Source organism: Nuphar pumila, chromosome 17 (genome assembly GCF_984573655.1).
Source record: "Nuphar pumila chromosome 17, dmNupPumi1.hap1.1, whole genome shotgun sequence".
NCBI lineage: Eukaryota > Viridiplantae > Streptophyta > Magnoliopsida > Nymphaeales > Nymphaeaceae > Nuphar > Nuphar pumila.
This window is the reverse complement of record NC_143265.1, coordinates 7,419,566-7,443,287: the sequence shown is the minus strand read 5'-3', so window position 1 is coordinate 7,443,287 and position 23,722 is coordinate 7,419,566. Positions and strand designations below refer to the sequence as shown.

At 39.0% G+C, this 23,722-nt stretch overlaps 2 protein-coding genes across 2 annotated transcripts; one reads left to right on the top strand and one right to left on the bottom strand.

Annotated features, from left to right (window-relative positions):
- The first annotated feature begins 7,976 nt into the window (after positions 1-7,976).
- On the top strand, positions 7,977-17,826 carry LOC149811521 (ER lumen protein-retaining receptor). Its single transcript, XM_089993421.1, has 6 exons — positions 7,977-8,203; positions 14,083-14,348; positions 14,568-14,683; positions 17,071-17,144; positions 17,234-17,297; positions 17,395-17,826. Exons 1-6 carry the CDS (start codon positions 8,113-8,115, stop codon positions 17,429-17,431), a joined length of 648 nt encoding a protein of 215 aa, XP_089849547.1. The 5' UTR covers positions 7,977-8,112; the 3' UTR covers positions 17,432-17,826.
- A 1,315-nt stretch (positions 17,827-19,141) lies between these two features.
- On the bottom strand, positions 19,142-22,935 carry LOC149811520 (small ubiquitin-related modifier 1-like). The gene is made up of 3 exons (XM_089992820.1): positions 22,756-22,935; positions 19,852-20,001; positions 19,142-19,436 (listed from the first exon to the last, which is right to left on the bottom strand). The coding sequence occupies exons 1-3, from the start codon at positions 22,837-22,839 to the stop codon at positions 19,347-19,349; spliced, it is 324 nt and encodes a 107-aa protein (XP_089848946.1). The 5' UTR covers positions 22,840-22,935; the 3' UTR covers positions 19,142-19,346.
- Positions 22,936-23,722: the final 787 nt, after the last annotated feature.

The window sequence follows — 23,722 nt, the reverse complement described above, 5'->3', positions numbered from 1 at the left end:
TGAGATTTTTGTTCAATCTTTTGGCTAAGAATGGCTCCTACCGCATAATTAGAAACTTCACACATGATTTCAAAGAGCATCAACCAATCTTGAGATCGAATAGAAGTTGTGGTCAAGGCCTCCTTCAGATATAAAAATGCCTTTAGACAGGCATCATCAAAATAAAATGGTTGATCTTTCGATAGCAGGTTACATAACGGTCTAGCGATTTTACTGAAACCTTTAATGAATCACCGATAGAAACTTGCATGCCCTAAGAAGGATCAAATTTGTCGTACTGAGGTCAGTGGAGAAAGCTTCTCTATGGACTCCACTTTGGCCTTGTCGACCTCGATTCCTTTCTCGGACACAATATATTCAAGAATAATCTCTTGTCTAACTATGAAATGACTATTTTTTTCAGCTAAGTACGAGATTTGTCTCTATGCATCATTTCAGCACTCTCGCTAATTTTTAGAGACAATCATCAAATGAAAAACCATAAACTGAAAAATCATCTATGAATATCTCAAGGACATCATTCATCATGTGGAAGAAAATTGCCATCATACACCTCTAAACTGTGGTCGGGGCATTGCAGAGCCCGAACGACATTCTTTTAAATGCGAAGGTGTCATATGGACAGGTGAACGTAGTCTTCTCCTAGTCCTTGGGGTGAACGGCCACCTGATTATATCCTGAATAACCATCCAAGAAATAGAAATAATGCTAGCCGGTCAGTCTCTCTAGGATATGGTCAATGAACGGCAACGGGAAGCGATCCTTATGTGTTGTATTGTTCAACTTTCGATGATCAATGTATACTCGTCACCCTATGGTAGTCCTTGTGGGGACGCTCTCTCATTTATCATTGATGGTGACGGTGAACTCAAACTTCTTGGGGACAACCTGGGTTGGGCTCACCCACTGACTGTCGGAGATGGGATAGATGATCCCTGTTTCAAGACACTTGACTACCTCCTTCTTCACCACCTCCTTCATGTGGGGATTCAGCCTCCTTTGCTTCTCTCTAGAGGGTTTGGCGCCTTCTTCCATGATGATCCTATGCATGCAAAGACAAAGATCTATCTCCTTGAGATCTGTCACAGACCAACTGATCGCCTCTTTATGCTCATGCAAGACCTGCAGAAGCTGGCACTCCTGAGTGTCAGTCAGGTCTACTGAAATGATGACCGGTAGAGTTTGATCCTTTCTTAAGAAAGCGTACTTGAGCAAAGCTAGCAGAGGTTTTAGCTCAAGTTCAAAAGGGCTCTCAATAGAGAGTTTGGCAGGCTGGTCTACCAAATTTGGGAGGGGATCAAAGTGCCAGGTCTAATTCAGTTCACCTGACCCTATATCAATCAATTCAAAGTTATCTCCCTCGAGTGATTCATCATCATCATCCTAAGGTAGATCACTCAACGTCCATATTGCCTCTTCTTCCACCAGGTCCTAAACAAAATCGACCTGAAAAGAAGCATCTTCTTCTGCGAGACCCATTATTGCATTGAAGATGTTCAACCTCATATTCTTGTTACCAAACAAGACAGCCATTGCACCAGTACGGCAATTGATGCATGTGTTGGCAGTAGTCAGGAAGAGGCGACCTAAAATAATGGGTGTCTACCTCACATCATCCACTCCCTCCATATCCAAAATAATAAAGTCAATAGGAAAATAAAAGTCCTCCACCTTGACCAGAACATCTTCAAGAATTCCTCACAGAACCTTGATGGATCGGTCTGTCAGTTGTAGGGTCATCAGTATCGGCTTCATCTTCTTTAGACTGAATGTGTTATAAAAAAAATCCAACAAGATGTTCACACTTGCCCCGAGGTCAAGCAAAGCATGCTTGACTGTGATGTCTCCTATGATGCAAGAGATAATAGAAGCCCCTGGTTCCTTAAGCTTGGGTGGAGTTTGGTGTTATAACATCACACTCACCTGCTCAGTAAGATAGATCTTCTTTAGAATATTAGATTGTAACTTCTTTTTTTGCGTACAAAGCTCCTTTAAGAACTTTGTGTATGCAAAGACTTGCTCGATGACGTCAAGCAAGGGGAAGTTTATCTGAACGTGCTTGAAAATCTCTAGCATCTCTTGCATCTTCATCCCCTGCTTGCCAAATGACTTTGATTTTTCAAGTGCCTCGAGAAAGAGGGCTTTGGGTATGTAGGATTTGGAAGGCTCAGATGGTGGATCCCTCCCACTTTTCTGGGGCATCTTAGTAGGGACCGACTGCTTATCACTTGATCTTTCGCTTTCTTCAGCAGCCTCCCTCGCTCTATACTCCTTCCCACTCCTAAAGGTGATAACTACTTGAGCCTTCTCTTGATAGACATTTGTCATATGTCGGCCATGTATCAGCTCCTTACCCATAGGGTTAACTACTGACTGACTAGGCAGTGTCCTCTCGCTTCGCCTGCTTAGTGCCTCGATGAGTTATCCCATCTACATCTCTAATTTGGCAATGGATTGTGTATAGGAACTCATGTTTGCCTTGATATCTGAGAAACACTGAAGCATCTTATCCTCAAAGGACTAGATGAAAGTAGGCTCTTGGGATGAAGGCTGACTAAAGGAGGGATGGGCTGGAGGATAGCTGGGTCTCTGAAAATTTGATGGATATTCGTCTTGCCTGGGTTGGTTCTGGGAAGGGATGGGGGGTTGTTGTGGATTTCTTCATGAGAAATTTGGATGGTTTTGCCAACCCAGGTTGTAGATGTTAGAGAATAGATTGGGTACGGGTTTAGCAAAACCTTGCACCATCTAAGCTTGCTTCTAAAAAAACTTAGAATACTGTGATACTGCAAAACTGTCAAAACATGGTGTGCCGGGCTAGCACACAATGTACGTACCTGCATAGCTGGTGAGGAATTCAACAACAATTGATCCAATTTTTGGGTCAGCAGATCAACCTTGTTTTACAACTCAAGGTGTGTTCCTAACTCGAAAATATCAGCCTTATTCGCTCCAACAGAAGCAGGTGTTGCCCTTTCAGTGCGTGAGGTTGAAGCGTGGTGTATCAAGTTTTTGCTAAGGGTCTCAAACAGGGCCCACACTTCATCCTCACTCTTCAGAATGAAAGTTCCTCCATAGGCTGCATCAACCATATGACGATTCTTCTCAGTTAGCCCATTATAGCAATACTGCAGCAGTTTCCATCGAGGCACCTGTTGATGGGGACACTTTTGGAGAAAATATTTAATCTTTTCCCAAGTCTCATGCAATTGTTCTCCCTTAATCTGAAAGAAACTAGTAATAGCCTTTCGAAACTAGTTAATCTTACCAATTGAGAAGTATTTCTTGAGAAACTCTCTCTACATCTGTTCCCAAGGGATAATATGAATTGTATCTAAAGACTTAAGCTAGTGCTTGGCTTTATCTTTGAGGGAGAATGAAAACAAGGTTAACATCAACGCATCATCTTTGAAATTGTTGATCTGCACCATAGAGCAGATCTCAAGAAACTCATCGAGATGACAGTAGAGGTCCTCATTACTAAGGCCATAAAATGAGGGTAACATTTGTATAACACTCACCTTGATTTTGAATTGATTCGCTCATATATTAGGTCTCGCGATGCAAGAGGCAGGAGTATAAGCATTGAGAATAAAGTACTTCTTTAGGGGATGGGTCAACTGTTGATCCTCAATCATAGGGCCTGACCTACAAGCTCTCCTAATGATGGACTTGGGGTCTTCTATTGTCTCTACAAACTCGGGGTCAAGTGAGTGTCGCCCTTGCATACACCTGAAGTAGAGACCGGTCCTAGGAATTGGTTTTCTACCTACCTAGCTTGCAAACATGATCAAACCACACCATGAAAGCAAGCAAAAATAAAATAAAGACTAAAAGCAGTAAATAAACAACCACATACATGCACCCAAGCAGTTATTGTGCAGAAATCAAACTCTGTGCAAGGTATCAATCATGCACATTCACCTATGAAAGGATAAATTACTAGGTGGGTCAGGCAGAAAAAGTAAACTTGGCTCTAGGGCTTACAAGCAACATGGTTCTACAAATCCTAAATACAAAAGCAAACTAGCAATCCTAATTAATGAGCAAGAAAAAGAAACTAGCAATCTTAAATAATTTGCAGAAAATAAACTAACAATCCTAAATAAAGCGTAAACAAACAAGAAGCAATAAAGTGAATAATCATTTTTTGATCGCTATTCTCCGACAATGGCACAAAAAATTTGATATAAGTTTTTATGAAATAGATTTTTAAATGTATATTTTTTATAAAACATTTTGTAAAGGCCAGACACCAAATAATAAAAATTGGCTCGCACTAGGGTGATATTCAGGTTGAACTTAGGGAACGGAATGAACAACTTTATATTCCACAGAAATGCAGTCTTTATTACCTTAAAAAAAATAACTAATTACAATGAGTTACCCTCTTGCATAGGGCTAAAAAAATAATAATAATAAATGGCCTTATTACAAACCCAAATTAAAAATAAATAAACGTAAAGCTAGAAGAAAATAAAAAGAATAAAGGCAAGGATCTTGTTGCTTGAGCTCTAGTCCCTTGATATGCATTGCTTCGCTTGAATCCAAGAGAGCTTCTAGTATTTTATTCCTATTTAAATGTCTTGGCTCTTCTGAGGGCTCTCTTGAGGGGCCTTTAGGGGACCTTCTAAGGGCTCAAAAGGGCCTTTCTGAGGGCTTATCGCACACGCAAATATTTTCTACAGCACAAGAAAAAAACAAAAAAAAAATAAAAAAACTAACAAACAAAGAAACTATACCAAAATCTAATGTTAGTTAAATTCAAAACAAGAAACAAGAATCAAACAAACTCTAACAAACTTGGAACAAATAAACTAACATGTAACAAACTACATAACAACTATGCTAACAAACTAAATGACTTGAAACAAAAAAACATGATAGCACTAAATAATTTAACATCTCAATGAAATCTAACTAAGCATGAAATAACTAAAACAAATTGTTAATTCTAATTCAAGAAAAAAGAGAACTTAAAAACTACCAATTAAAACTATGAACTAAATGAATCTAATCTAATTGATTAAGCTAAAAACAACTAAGTTTAACAAATCTAATTGGCCTAATATTGAATTAACTAAATTAGCTAATTACTAACAAAACAAAATGAAACTACTAATGATAATATTTGGTAGAACAAATCAACTATTCTATCATGCAAACACTAATTAACCTCTAATTTAACCAAAGACACAAATTGCAATGACACTAAAACTATTGAACGAATAAAAAATATGCACTAACCTGAGTAGTTAGAATACATTTGCTGCAAATAAAATAAAAATTAACATAATAACAAAGTCAGTGTCAATCACGCTCGCTGCGTGTTTGATGTTGGGTGCCTGAATGTGAATATTGGTTCACGTTATTCTTGCTGGTGAATGCTATGAATCTGCACCAAAATAATTGTGCAAAAGCATGGAATGTGATTGGCATGATTCAACCGAACTGCGTGATCAGAAAGTCACATAGCTCGATGCCCTTGACTGCAGATGTGATATCACAATCATGTTGGATCGTGATATCTTATTTTTGTGGTGGTTGATCTGCTAGAAATCCTAGCATTGTAACACGGAAAAGCATGTCCACCTCAGTCTGCGTGCTTAAGGAGATCACACAGACTAATGTTCTTTCAGGCAACCAAGAAAAAAAAATAAAAAAAAAAATAATGAAACGAAAACAATAACTTAAATATGCATCTACTTCTAAACGAAAACTAATGGATTAAAAGAATTGAATCTACTATGCAATATGTGTTTAATCTAATATGATGAAAATAACACAAGAATCACACTATCCTAAATGAGATGTTGGTATGATGCATGTCATTCAAAGAAAAACAAAACAATAATATCTAATGTGCGGAAAAGTAATGAGAAAGGGAGAAAGGAAACGTACCTCACAATCCATTTTCGACGGAGGCATTGAGAAGAAGAAGTGATCTTTCTTCAGGCTGCACGTGCCTCCAATGATGGAGAAAAGAATAAACCGATGATAACAAGGGTTAGAAGTAAGAGGAAACGAAGAAGAAGAAGGAAGAACCGAGGGAGAAATTGACCAAGAGTGAGATGGGGGAAGAAGAAGGAAGAGAGGGAGGAAGGAGGAGGCTAGGTGTGAATCCCTAAAGGAAAGATGCCCCCCTTTTCTTTAAATTTTGATTTTATACTAAAAAAATTAGGTCAAAACACTATTTTCTAAGAACTCCAATTAAGTTTCAAAAATTCTAATGACTACACTTCTAGAAATATATTTTAAAAAATAATCAATCATGAACTAATTAGAACACTAATTAAAAACTACTGAAACACTATAAAACACGCATAAGAGGATTTGAAATGTGTTTTTTTTCTCATTTTGATTTTAAATCAATTTCTTGAAAAATGTAAATAAAAATGGGTTTTAATGCATTTTTTTATGGATCATGCATCAAAATATGTATAAAAAATACAAAAATTATGCATGATCATAGTTCTTATAAGGGTATGGTTTTTCTTATAGTGGACCCAATTAGACCAAGATCCGGACGGACATGATATCATACTAAAAAATCTGGTCCAAGTCTGGTTCCAAATCAAACTCGGCCCGTTGACACCCATAGTAGTGACTAGTGGCCGTCGTGAGTTGATGTCATGACTGGCCGAGCAACCACTTGATGTTGTTGATTGACGACCAAGAACATAGTTGATATGAGAACCCGTTTGAGTAGTCATAAATCATGACTGATTGATTGATATTGCTTTTCGAGTTGATCATTGGGTGAACGATGAATCCAACAAGATTGCTTATCGAGTTAAGGGTCGCTCCTCGAATTGATGATGATGACACTACCAAATGATGTAATTTACAGGGGAAAAAAATCTACTAACCACGAGACTAAGAAAAGCAAGAAATGTAAATGAAATTGTAGGAAAATAAATAAAAATTAAGGAAATAACAAGAAATTAATAGAAAATTGTAAATTAACTAATTCAATATCCCAATGAACTGTCTGACTAGATGCATCTCTCATCTATTTATAGATAAAGAGTTTGTAATCTTATATGATTGAGCTTCTTCTTTTGATAAAGATAAACTACTCAATTTGGATTTTAATCTAATTAAACTACTCAATTTGGATTTGGACCTATTACATAAATCCAATACCCATTACAAATGATCCAAAATAAAATATGTGAATCTAAAATGATCCAATGACCTGGTTCGTGATTTGTTCCTGGTCCTACGCCACCCAATGGCAGCATGGCACTTTCCTACCATAACGATTTGATGTTTGTTTCATTCATTGTTAGGGAAAGAAAAAAAAAAGGATTGTCAGGTTAGCATCCAATTATAATCGGATTCAGATATTTTTACATGTTAACATATTCAGATATTTTTTTTTAGTAAAAAAAATTAAAACTATATCTGCATCCAATTATAATCAGGTAGAGTTTTGGCTCACCAAATGCAACTAAACTAAATCCAATTCAGTCCGACATCAGATAAAATATGCTTCATTGACATCCCTGTCTCCATGTACTATCCGGACCATTGAGTCCGACCCGCATTTTTAATCAGACCTCTTTTATCACCGAGCTCGGATCCTACCAGATCTTATATGGTCGAGATCGGGTCAACTCTACCCGCCCCTGATTAATAAAATCTTATTCACAGGGACACGCCATTTTGGTGGCATGTCCTCGGTGACACGAGCAGATACGCTCGAACACGTGGACATGGTCAATGACGCATACAAATAATATTTTATTATTATTTTATTATTTTTATTGTTTAAAAGTTTATTTGAAATGCATTTTTAACATTATATGTAAAACAGTTAGTTTTGTATTGACTAAAAATTCGTGTCCTCGTGTCTTATTTTTGAAAATTTTGAAAAAAGTTTTCGAACTCGCTCATCGTGTCTTTGTGACATTCAGAGCCTATCTATACAACCCATTCTCTCTCTTCCGATGGAACTATTGCAGCAGCGCCTCTCTCTCTCTCTCTCTCTCATTTCCTTCGTTTCTTCCTCTTTACGGACTCCGGAAGCCCTAGAGAAGATATAGGCGGAGATCATCTCCGCCACAATTCTTTCGCCCTATCTTTTGTTGGTTTTTCGTCGGATTGAAGATGAATATATTCAGGTTAGCGGGCGATATGACGCATCTCATGAGCGTCCTCGTCTTGCTCCTCAAGATCCACACCATCAAATCTTGTGCAGGTACGTTTTTGTTATCTTGTTGTGTGTGTTTTGGTTGAATTGTTGGAATTATGCCGAGATATGGAAGAATGCGTGCCTGAGATTCGGCACATTCGTGTTTTGGATGGGTTTCGTTCGTCGAATCAGCGAGATCTGTGCGAATTTTGTGCCCGATCTTGCAAATTTTGGATCTTGATGCCGAGATCGTCGTAATTGTGGATCTACGTCGATCTTGATGGCGAGGGATGTGTTCTATTGTTCTCGTATTCGAAATGAGGGAATTTTAGTATCGATTTTTTTTTTGCGAATTGCTAGTCCTTACAGTGCAGGGTGAGGTGAAAGTAAGAGATTTGATCATACTGACCTCAACTGCGTCTCGTTTTCTTAGTTCTGTGGATTGGTGCATGGTGTCTGTTGTAGATGTGCTCGTTGAGAATGAGATATGCTCTAGATACACTGCCGGCGAAGAATTAAAAGGTGCTTTGTTTCATCCTAGTCGGGTTTTATATGAATAATCAACGTTGCATTGGGGAGATTTAGTATTAGAGCGTGTAAATTGCTAATACATGCAATATAGGCAAAAGATGAGAAAAGGAATTAGGAATGATGACCTGGGTGGTCCAATTTTCGTTCCTGTAAACTTTTACAGAGAATTGGAACACAAAATTCTTCTGTGAGTTTGTCGCCTTGTTGATTTGATTGATACTAATCGGATCTAACATCTTGTCGACAATGACATCTGCTATAGGCATGGTTTGGATGTAGATTTAGTTATATGTTCTGCGCAGGGGCGTAGCTAGGATTTATGTGAGGGGGGGGGGGGGGGGGACAAACAGGGGTGTAGCAAAAAAAATGGTGTGATAGTCTGGGGTTCGGGGGCAGCGCCCCCGAAAAAAAATTTTTTTGAGATAAAATAAAAAATGGCTACAATTATTAATAAAAATCTATTTCATATGGACAAATCAAACTATTTGCTGCAGTCAAGGCTGGGCTGGGCTGGGCTGGGCTGGGCTACAAAAATGGATAAAAATCTATTTCATATGGAATCAGGACTGGGCTTTTAAAAAAAAATTAACTGGGCCAGCCCAATTCTGCGGCGCCCCCCAGCTCCGCCTTTGGTTCTGCGTAGCAGGATGCTCCATTTTACTTCTATAAAGCATCCCCTTATACACGGCATTCGGGCAAACTCCATAAACGTTGCAGTATCCTGGCATCTACAGCCGTATCCATGTGAAACAGGTTATGTTTTAATCAGCTTTTACCCACCTGTCTTTGTAAGCCTTCTTCATCTTTGTTGTAGGTTAGATTTATTTCTGTTGTAGAGACAGTTTTGTTTTGGGTTCACGAGTTTTTTCAGTTGGTTGCTTTCCAATCTGGTAACGTGATTGGCAATGAGAAGGTTTACCAGCAGGAAATGTCCAACATTGTGTACTCTAGTCATTAAACACTAGGTTTTACACTAGAATAGGATGTTTGTTAGTATTTGCTACATAAGAGATTGGTTGTGTTTGATTTGCTAGCTAAAGACTCCACTGTCAAATGTAAATTCATTTCTTTCCAGTTCTGTCTTTTATCCTCATGGACGAGAGCCTGTGTTGAGAACTCTTCTGGAAGTCTGTGTACATTAGCTGGCTAAAAAAGACTGCATGGTGATCTTAACATGGAAAACATGCAAAAATCTGTTCAACCTTCATCTTGCTTGGAAAACGTGCAATACCTGGTTTTTTAACCTGGGTATGGATCCATAGAGCATATCAAGCTATGTCACATGGGTGCGGGTGCAGGTACAGGGGTGCAGCACTTTCAAAAACCTTGGGTGCGGGGGTGCGGCAATATATATATTATAATTTTTAAGTTTTATCAGTTAACAACCAGGTAGCATCCCTCGTAAATGTCGCAGCACTGGCCCGAAGGCCGCGCAACTGCGAAGCGTCATCCGTCGATTCCGACATTGAAAATATCAGTGCAGGAAGGAGAACTGTTTTGACTCCCCACCTGAGCCAACACATACCGAAAGCCCGCATAGTGGCAAGGGAACCAACAACTACAGAACGTTGCAGTGTGGCCTGCCAAACCGCATGTCCAAGCCCTCTAGCAAGATGCACAAGGAACCTTGCACTTGAGCCGTTAGCACCGAGTAGGGACACGATTCCTCTGCGACAAAGGGAAAGCAAACATAGAGACCCAAAAAAGCACAAGCCGTGCGCACAACCATGTGCACAATGGACATGTTGAGAAGCCGAGCACCCAAGCACCTCGTGGCAAATTAGCATTGCTCGTAGCCACGACGACGTCGGGACCCTCCCTGACATTCTAAGAGGGAGAGAGGGAAGACGAAGAGGAAGAGGAGACGAGGAGAGCAGAGGGAGTCGGGGGCATACCTGAAGAGGTCTGACGGAGCGGGCGGCGGCGGCAGCGGGGTCGACGGAGAGCAGAGGGAGTCAGAGAGGAGGCGAAGGGAGGATTAGGGCAAAAAAAAATTGCCCTAATCCTCCCCTCTGCAGCCCATTTCATCAGGCAGAATTTTTTTTTAAATCTAAAAACTGGACCAAAATGACCCTAGGTGTGTTGACCGCACCCAGGGTCGGGTTGACCGCACCAGGTGCCGCACCCACACGCACACCTGCATCGACGCGACGACGCAGGTGTGGCACCTGGTTGCTACATAAGAGATTGGTTGTGTTTGATTTGCTAGCTAAAGACTCCACTGTCAAATGTAAATTCATTTCTTTCCAGTTCTGTCTTTTATCCTCATGGACGAGAGCCTATGTTGAGAACTCTTCTGGAAGTCTGTGTACATTAGCTGGCTCAAAAAGACTGCATGGTGATCTTAACATGGAAAACATGCAAAAAGTTGTTCAACCTTCATCTTGCTTGGAAAGCGTGCAATACCTGGTTTTTTAACCTGGGTATGGATCCATAGAGCATATCAAGCTATGTCACATGGGTGCGGGTGCAGCACTTTCAAAAACCTTGGGTGCGGGGGTGCGGCAATATATATATTATAATTTTTAAGTTTTATCAGTTAACAACCAGGTAGCATCCCTCGTAAACGTCGCAGCACTGGCCCGAAGGCCGCGCAACTGCGAAGCGTCATCTGTTGATTCCGACATTGAAAATATCAGTGCAGGAAGGAGAGTTGTTTTGACTCCCCACCTGAGCCAACACATACCGAAAGCCAGCATAGCGGCAAGGGAACCAACAACTACAGAACGTTGCAGTGTGGCCTGCCAAACCGCATGTCCAAGCCCTCTAGCAAGATGCACAAGGAACCTTGCACTTGAGCCGTTAGCACCGAGTAGGGACACGATTCCTCTGCGACAAAGGGAAAGCAAACACAGAGACCCAAAAAAGCACAAGCCGTGCGCACAAGCCGTGCGCACAACCATGTGCATGATGGACATGTTGAGAAGCCGAGCACCCAAGCACCTCGTGGCAAATTAGCACTGCTCATAGCCACGACGACGTCGGGCCCCTCCCTGACATTCTAAGAGGGAGAGAGGGAAGACGAAGAGGAGAGCAGAGGGAGTCGGGGGCATACCTGAAGAGGTCCGACGGAGCGGTCGGCAGCGGCAGCGGGGTCGGCGGAGAGCAGAGGGAGTCAGAGAGGAGGCGAAGGGAGGATTAGGGCAAAAAAAAAATTGCCCTAATCCTCCCCTCTGCAGCCCATTTCATCAGGCAGAATTTTTTTTTTTTTAAATCTAAAAACTGGACCAAAATGACCCTAGGTGTGTTGACCGCACCCAAGGTCGGGTTGACCGCACCGGGTGCCGCACGCACACCTGCATCGACGCGACGACGCAGGTGCGGCACCTGGTTGGCCGAATCCCTGTGACATAGATATCAAGTAAAGGGCCCTTGATACAAATGCAATCTTGGCAGAAAGGGATTACCAAGGCAACTGCTACTGAATATTATCAAAATTTAATCATGAAGCAACCTTTGCTATGCAGGTAACAGCCTATAACCAATCTCTAATTGAACATGTATTAGTGTCATGCAAGTCAGTGTCATTACATGTCTGAGTATCATATGTCATTCCTTGAGTGAAGTAGCCTTCCATGCCCTCAGATTTAATCAAATCCCCATCCTTGTCCGAAATAATTGAAAACACAGTTGTTGGTCCAACATGTAGTCTTTTCATGTGTAATCTTTCACTGGTATTACCGTATCACAATGGGCATGGTGACTATGGATGATTTTGAAATATATGCTTCCAGGGCCTGAACCTTGCTCTGACAGTCTCCTACTCTTCACTCCCATCTGGCCCTCTCTGGTCAATATTTGTGTAAGTACACAGCTTTCCCAATGTAATTTATTAAGGTCTGTAATGATTCTTCATTATCTTTATTCAGCTGTCACAGTATATCAATGTGATAAGTGAATCCAATCACCATCTTGCTTACTAGTCTTTTTTTGCCTTTCTTTTTCCCAGAGGTCCATATATTAGTTTCAAGCAATGTTGTCCTATCGGTATCGACCCTGTATCGTTTGGCCAACGATTCAGGTGAATCGCCCGATACTGATACTCAAGTGAATCATTCTGATTCGGCCAATAAATAATTAAAAAAAATATTATGTGCCAATCACAACGTGACACATGTTAAAGTCATTTAAATAATATTAAAAAATAATTTTAAGTATTTTTTACATTTATTAAAAAATAGCCGATTCAGGGGTGAAGTGTATCGATTTTCTGCCAACACGATACGTATCGGCAGATACACACTGATACTGACAACATACTTTCAAGCCTTCAACTTCGGTTTCCATGACTTGAGCTAGCTTGCAGATGGACACAAAATACAAGTGTGCTAGATAAAACTGCTCAAATTGGGTACAGTTGCACTTCTTTGTTTAATAAGCATTTTTCTTTCTGGTTACAACAAGATGCTATTGTTTTTGGTAGTAGAGAAGGTAAGTTATCTAACATTAGCTTGGTCATTATGTTTTCATGTTTATTATGTTTCAATTATTATTCATTTTTTCAGTGTAAAGGTATTTCTGAGAATGTCCAGAAATTCCAATATAATCCTGACGATATTGGTTCTTGTTACCTCAGATTGCTGAAAACAAAAAGTCTGTATAGAGGCTGCTGACATCACCTCCCTTGCACGAGCACACTGTTGCAGCACCCTTAGATTACTGAATGAAGGCTGATGAGTCTCTCACACTGATCGTAATCCTCCCTTCTTGGCTGTGCTTCTATATGGAAGCCAAAGAAAGGAGAGGAAGAGCTCAAGAACGAAAAGAGGCACAATGAGAAAACCCTTGCTTTATTAGTTTGCAAAATGAGAGCAATACAACTTAAGGGTGACTACCCCTCTTGGTTACATAACAAGACAAAATTAGTTAACTACCTTAACTTCCTACAAAAATACAAAACCATCCCTCATAAATAATCATATGTACAAACATGAGTGAGGGTAGCATAAAAGGCTAAGAATACATATGGTACAACCCCATATCACCTACACTTCTCAACACAATATACATTTATGTTCATTCTAGGTGCTGCATTTTCAATACGTTACAAATGATTCCATGTTGCTCTTGTAATTAACTCTGTTGTATTCATCCTTGTTATATATTATCTTTTATTCTAATTCATATACTTGTGTTTCTGGCAGAAAACTAAGTAGGTTTCCTCAAATTTTTGTCACAAATTTAGCTTGGGTTATCTTCTCACAGAACCACTCACTGGTAGTTTGCACTTAGCAGCTGTATTTGGGCATATAAATAGAGAAAAAGGCTCCTTTTGCACTCAGAAATCAGAACTTTTGGATGTTCATTGTTTTACTGCATGATGTATATAGCCTTTTTTAATTTATATGTGCTAATCAATCCAGTCTGAAATTTGTTTTTACATGCTTAATGTAGAAGGTACTTTTTATGTGCAGGTATATCTTTGAAGACACAAGAGCTCTATTTTCTGGTTTTTGCTACTCGGTACTTGGATATATTTACAGATTACATCTCTCTATATAATACGGTGATGAAGTTGATTTTCCTGGGGAGCTCATTTTTAATTGTTTGGTACATGAGGCACCACAAGATTGTCCGAAGATCTTATGATAAGGATCAAGATACCTTTCGCCATTTTTTCCTCATCTTGCCATGCTTTATTTTGGCCCTTTTCATTAATGAGAAATTTACTTTCAAGGAGGTACTTTGACTCTTTTCTATTATGACCCCTTGGTCAATGCCTGTCAAAGGAAATTTGTCATTTTGTTCTGTGTATCTTACAATTGTACTTGAGGCAAGTTGCTTCATAGTAACTCTAGATGAAAGATGTCATCAACAAGCTTAAATTTTAGCTTTATGCTTTATGATTTGCTTCTATTTCTCGTTTATTGTACTAATTTCTAAGCAGCAATAATGACAGGTAATGTGGACTTTCTCCTTGTATTTAGAAGCTGTTGCCATACTCCCTCAGTTGGTATTGCTGCAGAGAACGCGAAACATTGACAATTTGACTGGAAAATATGTTTTCCTTCTTGGGTGAGCTTTTATACCTAGTGTACTGAACACCAATTTAAGTATTATTTGATCAGTGAGATGCATCTGACAGGACACTTTATGTTTTCCTTCTTCTGTGAACTTCCATGCATGATTAAGCCAAGGTTGCCTTGCACTTTTCTTTCTAGCTTGCTTTATATATTGTCCTATCTCCTCTGCATCCTTGAAGTTGGTGTGATTCCTTTTCTCACCCATTGATACATTTGCTTGGTTGAGAAGGTTGCTTAAGTTCTTTGTGTGGGGGCATAAGTATGGGATGTTGGTGCAGGTTGTTTCTTTTGTAACATTCTGTGTACATTGCTGAACATGTATATCATCCTTGCTCCCACGTTCTCTGACTGTTACATGCATGTTGATGCATAACCAAATATAATAACAAATTTTCCTAGTGTGTGCAATAGATCAATGTTTAGTTGATATTCATGTGTTACTAAAAAATGTTATCTTATTACTTTGAATTCTTAATCACATAACTAAAGATAGCTATGATACTGTCTAAAGAATCGATAACCTCTCTTGAAATTGCAATTTCCATCATATCATGCTTGGTGAAACTATATGCTTGCAGACAGATAGACTTAACCCACAATTTTGGTGGCACCGAGCAGAATCTCATATACTCGTGCACTTTAAATAAATTGGACCACATAGATGAGTTTGTCATGATTCCTTTGCCACTGAGCATGCTTTGAATCAATAACACCAAACATTAGTAGGAAAAGAATGTATTGCTCAGATTGCATACAAAGGTTGCTGTGAAGGAAAAGAGTCTTCACACACACACACACACACACATAGAGAGAGAGAGAGAATGGGGATTGTGCTGCCGCCTTTTTTGTTAGGTCACCCTTAGGATCCTCCAAAAATCGTAGTTTTAGGTGTTTTACTCTAGATCTGAACAGTTGGATGTGTTTATCATTGTTTATTCAATAGAATACATGTTTTTTATTAAGCATCTTTATGCTCAGATGTGTATTTTAAAGAGGTAAAAAAATCAATGGTTGATATTGTACTAAAATGTAATGATAAAATATTCACATATTTACATCAAATCAATTTGAAACAACGGTTGCTTCTTAATAAATAAGCCAACACATCCAGTAGTTCGGATCTAGCGTAAAACACTTACTAAAATATGATTTTTGGAGGGTCCTAACGGTGATCTAACGAAAAAGGGGGCAGCACAATCCTCATTCTTATATATATATAACATGGGTAGTTCTACTAGGCTTGTAAGTGCCGTACCATGTTGACATGGGTGCTGGTACCGAGTGCTTCTGATTATGGGTCAATTGGGTTTTGGACCTTCACTAACTTATTTTATTCATTTTATGATCCAATCAACCTGTGGGCAATGTGGGGGATCAAAAGTATCCAATATTATCTAATTTTTTTTTATATTACTGTTGATAAAGTGCGAACAAACAACTTTTTTATCTGGGGATTTTGTCTAATAATTTATATTATTATATATTAAACATAAGTACAAAACCAAGATTGATCGGTATAAGTACTACATCCCTTATTAATAGCTTTCTTTTTTTTGCTTGGGGATAATGGATTTTGAAAACATGGTTACATTATTGGAATGCCTTCCTGTGGACATCTATCTAGGTGGGTTTCACATCTACAATCTTTTGCCGTCATAATAAGATTATGGAATAAGGCTTCATTATTTGGTTGACCAGTGGGCCCAATAGCACTTAAGGCACCCATGGGGAACAATCTGTATTTTGGGTTAAACCTAATTCATCAAATTTCAAATTCAAGAGAAATTCTGCTCTATTCAATGTTCAGGCTAGACCTCATCTTGTTAACATCGGTATTGTGAAAGAAATAGTCCAGAGAATTCTTATGTCTTTTTGCTGTTCTCCTGTCTAGGATTAATAATACACGACCATGGGTTAACGAGACTATATCTATTTCCAATTAATATACATCAAAAAATGACAGATTAAGACCAGAGGCTCACAAGCATAAGCTGTTTTCAAGCTATAGATATAAAATGAACAGTCATGTCAGAAAGTTAGGTCATGTGTAGAAAAATAACACAACAGGTAAAGAAACGCACAAGTTTACTTCAGTATTTCCCCCATAAGGAGAGGTAGTGATTATTATGTTACACTTGATAACAAAGCCAAAGTTTAATCTTTGACAGCAAATGCTACTAAAGTCTTATCATTAAGTGCATATGAATGGCAGCTGTAGGCGTGGTCACTATAGATGATGTTGAACAAGGATATGATAACGCTCAAGGATACAGTTCAAGGCCTTTTTTATGCATATATCATGAGCGATACTATGTTATTATGATGTGTTATGCTTTTGATGCTCTCCTGAACACCTCGATTTCCATGTATTTTATGCAGTGGTTACAGAGCTCTATACATTCTCAACTGGATCTATCGCTATTTCACAGAAAAGCACTATGTGCACTGGATAAGTATGGCAGCTCTTAAGATTCTTATAATTTTCAAATTTTAATTGATTTTGTCTTTCTCATCTCCATTTTGGCAATCATCCTTCCTGCAGCTTGGATATCTGGACTGGTCCAGACAGCACTCTACGCAGACTTTTTCTATTATTACTTGCGGAGGTATGTCTTTGGTTTCGCTATCTTCTGCTAACATGTTAAATGCCAGTAATTTGATCTTACAGGTTGCGATCTTCCCTCGTCTCTTTTGTGCTTGCAGCTGGAAGAATAATGTCAAGCTCGAATTACCAGCCTAAATCAGTTTTTGCAACCATTCTCGTGGTGGCAATGAAAAAATCAGTAGCAAACATGCTGTCTGCTACAGGTGTAGTTTAGCATTCATTCTTTTTTTATTCATATTTACCCGTTCTGGCTTCTCTGCTTGGTTTATTGGATCAAAGAATCATGTCCCTTAAGGGGAAATCTCCATTAGGGAGCAAAGCGGAGGGCCATTTTCTTTTTCTTGGGAAAGAAAACTCACTGATTTAGAGCCAACTTAGATCGATTATGTTAAGGCAAGATGATATAGTTGTCAGAATTGTGAAGCCTAGGCATTCAAAAACTGGAAAGGGCATGTAAAAACTTCCACCTCTGTTTGAATGTCTTTGCTTTCATTATCTTAACAAGGAGCGCACATACTTTTTTTTTCTTCTATGGACAAGAGTACATATTTTTCATAGGCCTTTTTCTATAATCTTTGTGTAAAGCCTTGCACTTCTTGAAGTTACCACGTCCTTTCCTCTCTAGCTTTCGAGTTCCCGGCAGTTTTGAACTGCTACCCACTGTGGTCTACAGACTCTAAGACTAATTCAAAATTCAATGTGAGAGAGAGAGAGAGAGAGAAACTTTGTAGTTCACTCAAATCGTTCATCTATGGTGGACGGTCCCATCCGGTCCCTCGATAGGACCTTCTAGACTTGTGTTTCTCCTTGCGGCTAAAAATGCAGTGAAATTTGTAGGTCTTGATGGGTCAAGGCATTTTTCAAATTTCAATACCACCAAAAAAATTAAATCTCAGCGTTTTGGTACTCTTGTTGGCAATATTAATTCAAAATAATAGAGGGACACGATTTTGGATGGCATTAAATCGAGCACTGAGATAAGAAGCAAAAAAAAACACTAAAAAGGGTGTCTGGGAGAATTGGAGGCAATTTAACATTTTTTGGAGAATTGAAATTGTTCAAAAGAAAAGAATTGGGGAGAAATGGTAATGTGAGGGAGTTGCCAACTGCCAAAATCGTATTTTTTTCGTTATTTGATGTACTTCACAAACTAAGAGATAATTGTACATCCTTTCGCCAATAAAGGGTGATTTTTTTTAACACCGTCCCAATCAGATACTTATAGAAAATTCACTTCTGTTCACTCAATTCCTTCTGCTGCCCCATACTAGCTTTCATAACTCAAGACACCAACTGGGGCTCAGCTTGTTTGGTAGGAGCAGCTGCTAGTGCACTTCACCTTGTGTTAGGACGTTGCAAGTTTGAATCCCAATGGTATCTTAACCCCCAGCTTGCCATTCCAAAAAGAAAAACTACCCCCACCCCCAAGGGGTTGGTGCAGTGGGATGGAGCCTTGGCCACTAGACAGGTGGTCGGGGTTCCATTCTAATGGGGACTCCGTAGGGGGCGAAAGATGCACCCCAGTTTTCCGGACCGGAGAAGCAACCATAGGCTGGCAGGGTTGACCAGCACAGCCAGGTCTCTTAATCCGGGGGTGGGTTTCTCCAGTTCTCAAGGAAAAAGGAACCCACCCCCCTATCCCCACATGCCAGAAGAGTCCATACAGGCTTTGTGGGATGGCCGGAAGTCAATACATCACCACATTTTTATGCCACGGTATTAGGGGTTCTCCTTCTTTCGGAATAGCCAGGCCTGTAAGACAAATTAGCAACGATATCGGACTCCTTCATACTAGAGATCAACACAGTTATGTCCATACAATGTATTGCCAAGATAGATAACATGTTACCACTAAACCAGCCACCCTAATGGTAAGGCGCATATATTTTTCAAAAATCAGGAACAATGAGAACAGTAGCTAAAGGCACACCAAGGCCTTTCAGTGCCTAAGAGAGTCACTTGCATATGGACCGAGACATACAGGAAAATCCTTTACACAAAAGTCACCATGGATAATAACAAGAATGGAAAGAAGGGTTGATGATGGTATCTATTTCAACCCCCAGTTTGGTGCAGCGATTCCGCGACCCCCAGTTTGGTGCAGCATTGCATCTATTTCATCCCCATCCTCCATCTCAAGCTGCAATTTGCAATATGTAACGTCTTAATAGTTAATAACGGCTAAAACGCAAGTAGAAATCATAGCTACAAGTGCTATTCTTGAGATTTTCTTGGCAAGGGAAAACTCACAAGATTTTAAAAAATATAAAAGTACCAGGTAGCTTAAAAATAGGTAATAAACTGAATATTTATTAAACTTATCACAATTTACCAAAAAATAAAAATATCACCAATGCCTGTGACTATGGAACAGAACTGCATAATAAAAATAAGATGCAAATAAAAAAACACATGCAGGTGACAAGAGACAGACAGCCAAAAGCTGCAAGCTTTGTTTCATGAATATGCCCCTCCCCACAAATATTCACAAGGAGTCATCTGAAAATGTTGGCCGACCATTTTCCTCACCCTAACCAAAAAGTAGAATAAATTACCTCATCAGGGGTTTGTTCACCACGCAGCCTACGCCCATCGAATAAGAATGCAATGGAGTTGAAGTCCACAGATTGTCGATCACAGTATGCATTCATGAGCTTCCGCAGCTGAGTGCTGCGCTTGATCCTGAAAAACACTTCATTGCCATCCTATAAAATGAAAGTTTAGCAGGTTTAGAACTGTCTACATCAAATTTTCTTGACATTTAGCTTCACAGCTTTATTTATAAATTATTGCAAAAGAGTTGCAAAAGAATTTCAAAGAAGAGATTACAAGGTTAGGCATCAAATGCTGGGATGTAAATGCTGTCATGAAACCGGCAGAGATTCCATAACTAAAGGTTTCTGCAGGAACCAAACAAGAACTCTTTTTGCCTTTGCACATCAAGCATAAAAATTAAGTGAATTGAACACTTTGCATAGTAGTCATTTACCAAGCAACAAATCCTTATGTATGCAAAGGACAACCCTGATTGAAAATAGAGAGAACAAAAGATAGAGTTCAAGAGCACCCACATGATGCTTAACTTTCTTCCCAGGTCATATCAACAAAACCAAATAAAGAATAACGCATAATGTTCAACTGATTTATGGAGGTTCTCATTAAGCACTCAATCACACATCAAAAAACACTACAGACTTTGACAATAGATCAGACCACCTCTACAAAACGGTAACTATAATATAACAATCAAAAGACTATAAATAAGCCCGGATGGTGTTACAACAAATATGGGTTTGCTGGAATTTTTCTTTGGAGGAAAGATCGATAACAGCAGCAAATATGATTGGGAACAGTTGCAAAAAAAGAGTTAGATGCTGAAATAGGTATTTTAAGGAAGAAGAGGAAGAGAAACAACGGACAGAAATTGAGGAAAAACTGAAAATAGGCAAATAGGTAGATGAAAACCCAAGATCTCTTAGAACTTACCTTGATAGACGCAATCAGAGCAAATAGGTAGATGAAAACCCAAGATCTCTTAGAACTTGATAGACGCAATCAGACACGCTCCTGCTCTGATACCATAATAAATATGGTACCTATGTGTGTCCAGGACAGCTACAAAGAAGGGGAGACGGTGTAGTTTGGGATTGTTGTTTCTCTGTTCCTACGATTCCCAATGGGGAAATCATGTGATATGCTCCATTATTTATATAATATGAAATATAGACCTTCCAAAATACAATAACTCTCTACATAAGAGAGATACTCAAAAAGAAACCTTGTACAAGTAGGGAACCTACATAAGTAGGAAACCTTACAGAAATAGGAAACCTTATATAAATATGAAACCTAAACAAATATAAGGCATACATAAACAGGCATATTCTTGTATGCTAGATCTGAATATTGGATATGGATCTGGATCCAGTATCCAGATAGAGCTGATGTTATCTCTTAATACTATCATGCCAATCAACTTGATGCATGCAGATACCGGCATAAACAAAGGTCTAACGGATGAGACGAGCAATAAATAAGCAAACCAGTTTGGTTCCACAAAGGCCCATGAGGCTACAAATCCATTGCAACCAAAAACCATCAAAATCTTTATTGCATGTATTTCCACCATCTTATATAGATTGTAGACTAACACACAGAACATTGGGACCAAAATCACCAGAGCATTACGATATGTGTGTAAATACACACACGCAAACACGATGAGATTCAGCCTTTGCAAGCAATGATCGAAATCTAATAAACCATTAATGGGCAAGAGACTCAATAAACATTATAGAACTTGGTTTCGCTGAATGCTCTAAGGGTTACAAGCTATTTAGAAAATATCGGCAATATTTTGAGAATACCGCAATTTTACCATAATATCTCCAGAAAATAAAATCCTGAATTGTCATGATAATTCCAAAAATATTGTTTTTTAATATCAGTACAAGTGAATAAACAAGCTTTTAAATCTTTGCATGTTTTTTTACTGGGCATTCTCTTTTATTTTTATATTTTTTTGGATTTCCCAAGGTTCTAAATTTGCCAATATTTTTTAGAGAATTTCTCAAGGAAATTTTTTTAATTTATCGCAAGAATTTTATGACATTTATTTCTAAGACTGCAAGTCCATTAGAAAAAAAACATCCAAACTTGATTATGTCCACTTCCATGATCATTATACACTAGCATGTGGATGACATTAACAACAAAATCAGCAAGACCAGAAAAGTGACCTATACAATGCATTTCCATAGGAGTGACGACCCTTCTTGGTCTCTTCATTTGGAAGAAGGAATAAAAGTTTGCAATGAGGAGAAACCATGTCCTTTGTTTATGCTACTCAATCTTTGTATCAAAGGTCAGAGTACAACTCTTCCTTTGCCATAGCATTCATATGGCTTCTCCAACGTTGTACTTCAATCAAAATTTCCAAGGGTCATGAAACAATCGACACCCATCAGGTTGTAGGTAAAGAGCATATCCGTGGTCACTACACAAACAGATGCATGGAGAACAACAAGACCAGGATCACCGTCATATTATCAAAACTACAGAATCATATTCACGCTCATTTCCCAATAATCGAACAATATGCAGTAAAACCCAGTAAGACGAAAAGAAGGGGAAAAGCATTGAAAATGCAACGATCAAACCGTATACACACTAAAATTGAAACTACAACGAAACAAACAACAAAACGAGCATGATTCCTTATTTTCTAACGCATCTTCACAGTGAAAACAAACACAATTCATACTAAACCCCAATAAAACAGTTCTGAATTGAAACAAGAACCGCAAACATCTAGATCAAACTACAAACGCAGCAAGACCGAAGCTACACCAAAATAAACAACAAATCCTAACGCATCTAATCAGATATTTGGCAAGATGATAGATCGATTCATAAAGAAAGAGGCTAAAAGACCGAGGGAAGGAAGATCGACGACGAACCTGACCCTTCACTTTGAGATTGATATGGGCCGATTGATCCGTCGGCTTCTTGTCTTCCTCCTGAGTCACGGCAGCTCCAGACATGGCTAAAAACCCTAGACTGCTCCTCCTTCCTTCCCTTCCCTCTGAAGCAGAAAGAAAGATTCCGAAGAAGAAGACGAGTGAGGGACGACGACGAAGTAAACGAGAGAGGCAATAAAAAGGAGGAAAAATAGTGGGGCCCTTCCCCCTTTTATAGGGCGCGTCTGGTAAGGGAAAAAATAAACGGGATTTTGAATTTTCGAGCGAATCCGCCAGGGGAGCGATGCCCTTTCCGCCATCTCTTCATCTGACGGCCATGATTCGAAGGTACAAATCGTGTGGTCGTGAGGGCGTATCAGAAAAGGAGTAGGAGCATCGCGCAGATTCATAGTTATCTGATGAGTATCTTTCGTGTTGAAGGGAAATCCAACTTGGACAAATTCGGGTTGGTCGTGGTCCATGGACTGGCTGTCAACGGGTCGGGTTTGTGTGGGATCAGGGTTTACCCATTGTCGCGCAAATAACACTCAACGGGGTTCACGTAGGGCTGGGAACAAGCTGGGTTCAGCTTGACTTGTATAGGCTCATTTATATATATATATATATATATATATATATATATATATATATATATATATATATATATATATATATAATGCGCATATTATATATGTATTATACTTATATTATATTATATATATTAACAAGTTTTAAAAAATTGCTTAAAAACAAATTTTAAAAAACTCTTCAGCTCATAACAAGCTCGAGCCCAGCAAGAGCAATCCAAGCTCGGCTCATGTACCAGCCCTACGTCCAGATACCTAACTCAAATTATATTGAAGCATGAAAATGAATCTCAAACTCGACCTGTATAATTTAAAGAGTATTTGTAATGTGGATTATGCTAAAATGCATGAATAGTCAGGTCAGCTTGGTCAGGTCAAAT

Coding starts and splice junctions, on each gene's coding strand:
- LOC149811520 (XM_089992820.1), bottom strand. CDS start 22,839: ATGTCTGGAGCTGCCGTGACTCAGGAGGAAGACAAGAAGCCGACGGAT. Junction 20,002..22,755: donor ATCTCAAAGTGAAGGGTCAG/GTTCGTCGTCGA, acceptor TTCATTTTATAG/GATGGCAATGAAGTGTTTTT. Junction 19,437..19,851: donor GTGAACAAACCCCTGATGAG/GTAATTTATTCT, acceptor TGCAAATTGCAG/CTTGAGATGGAGGATGGGGA.
- LOC149811521 (XM_089993421.1), top strand. CDS start 8,113: ATGAATATATTCAGGTTAGCGGGCGATATGACGCATCTCATGAGCGTC. Junction 14,349..14,567: donor AGAAATTTACTTTCAAGGAG/GTACTTTGACTC, acceptor CAATAATGACAG/GTAATGTGGACTTTCTCCTT. Junction 17,145..17,233: donor GCACTATGTGCACTGGATAA/GTATGGCAGCTC, acceptor TCCTTCCTGCAG/CTTGGATATCTGGACTGGTC.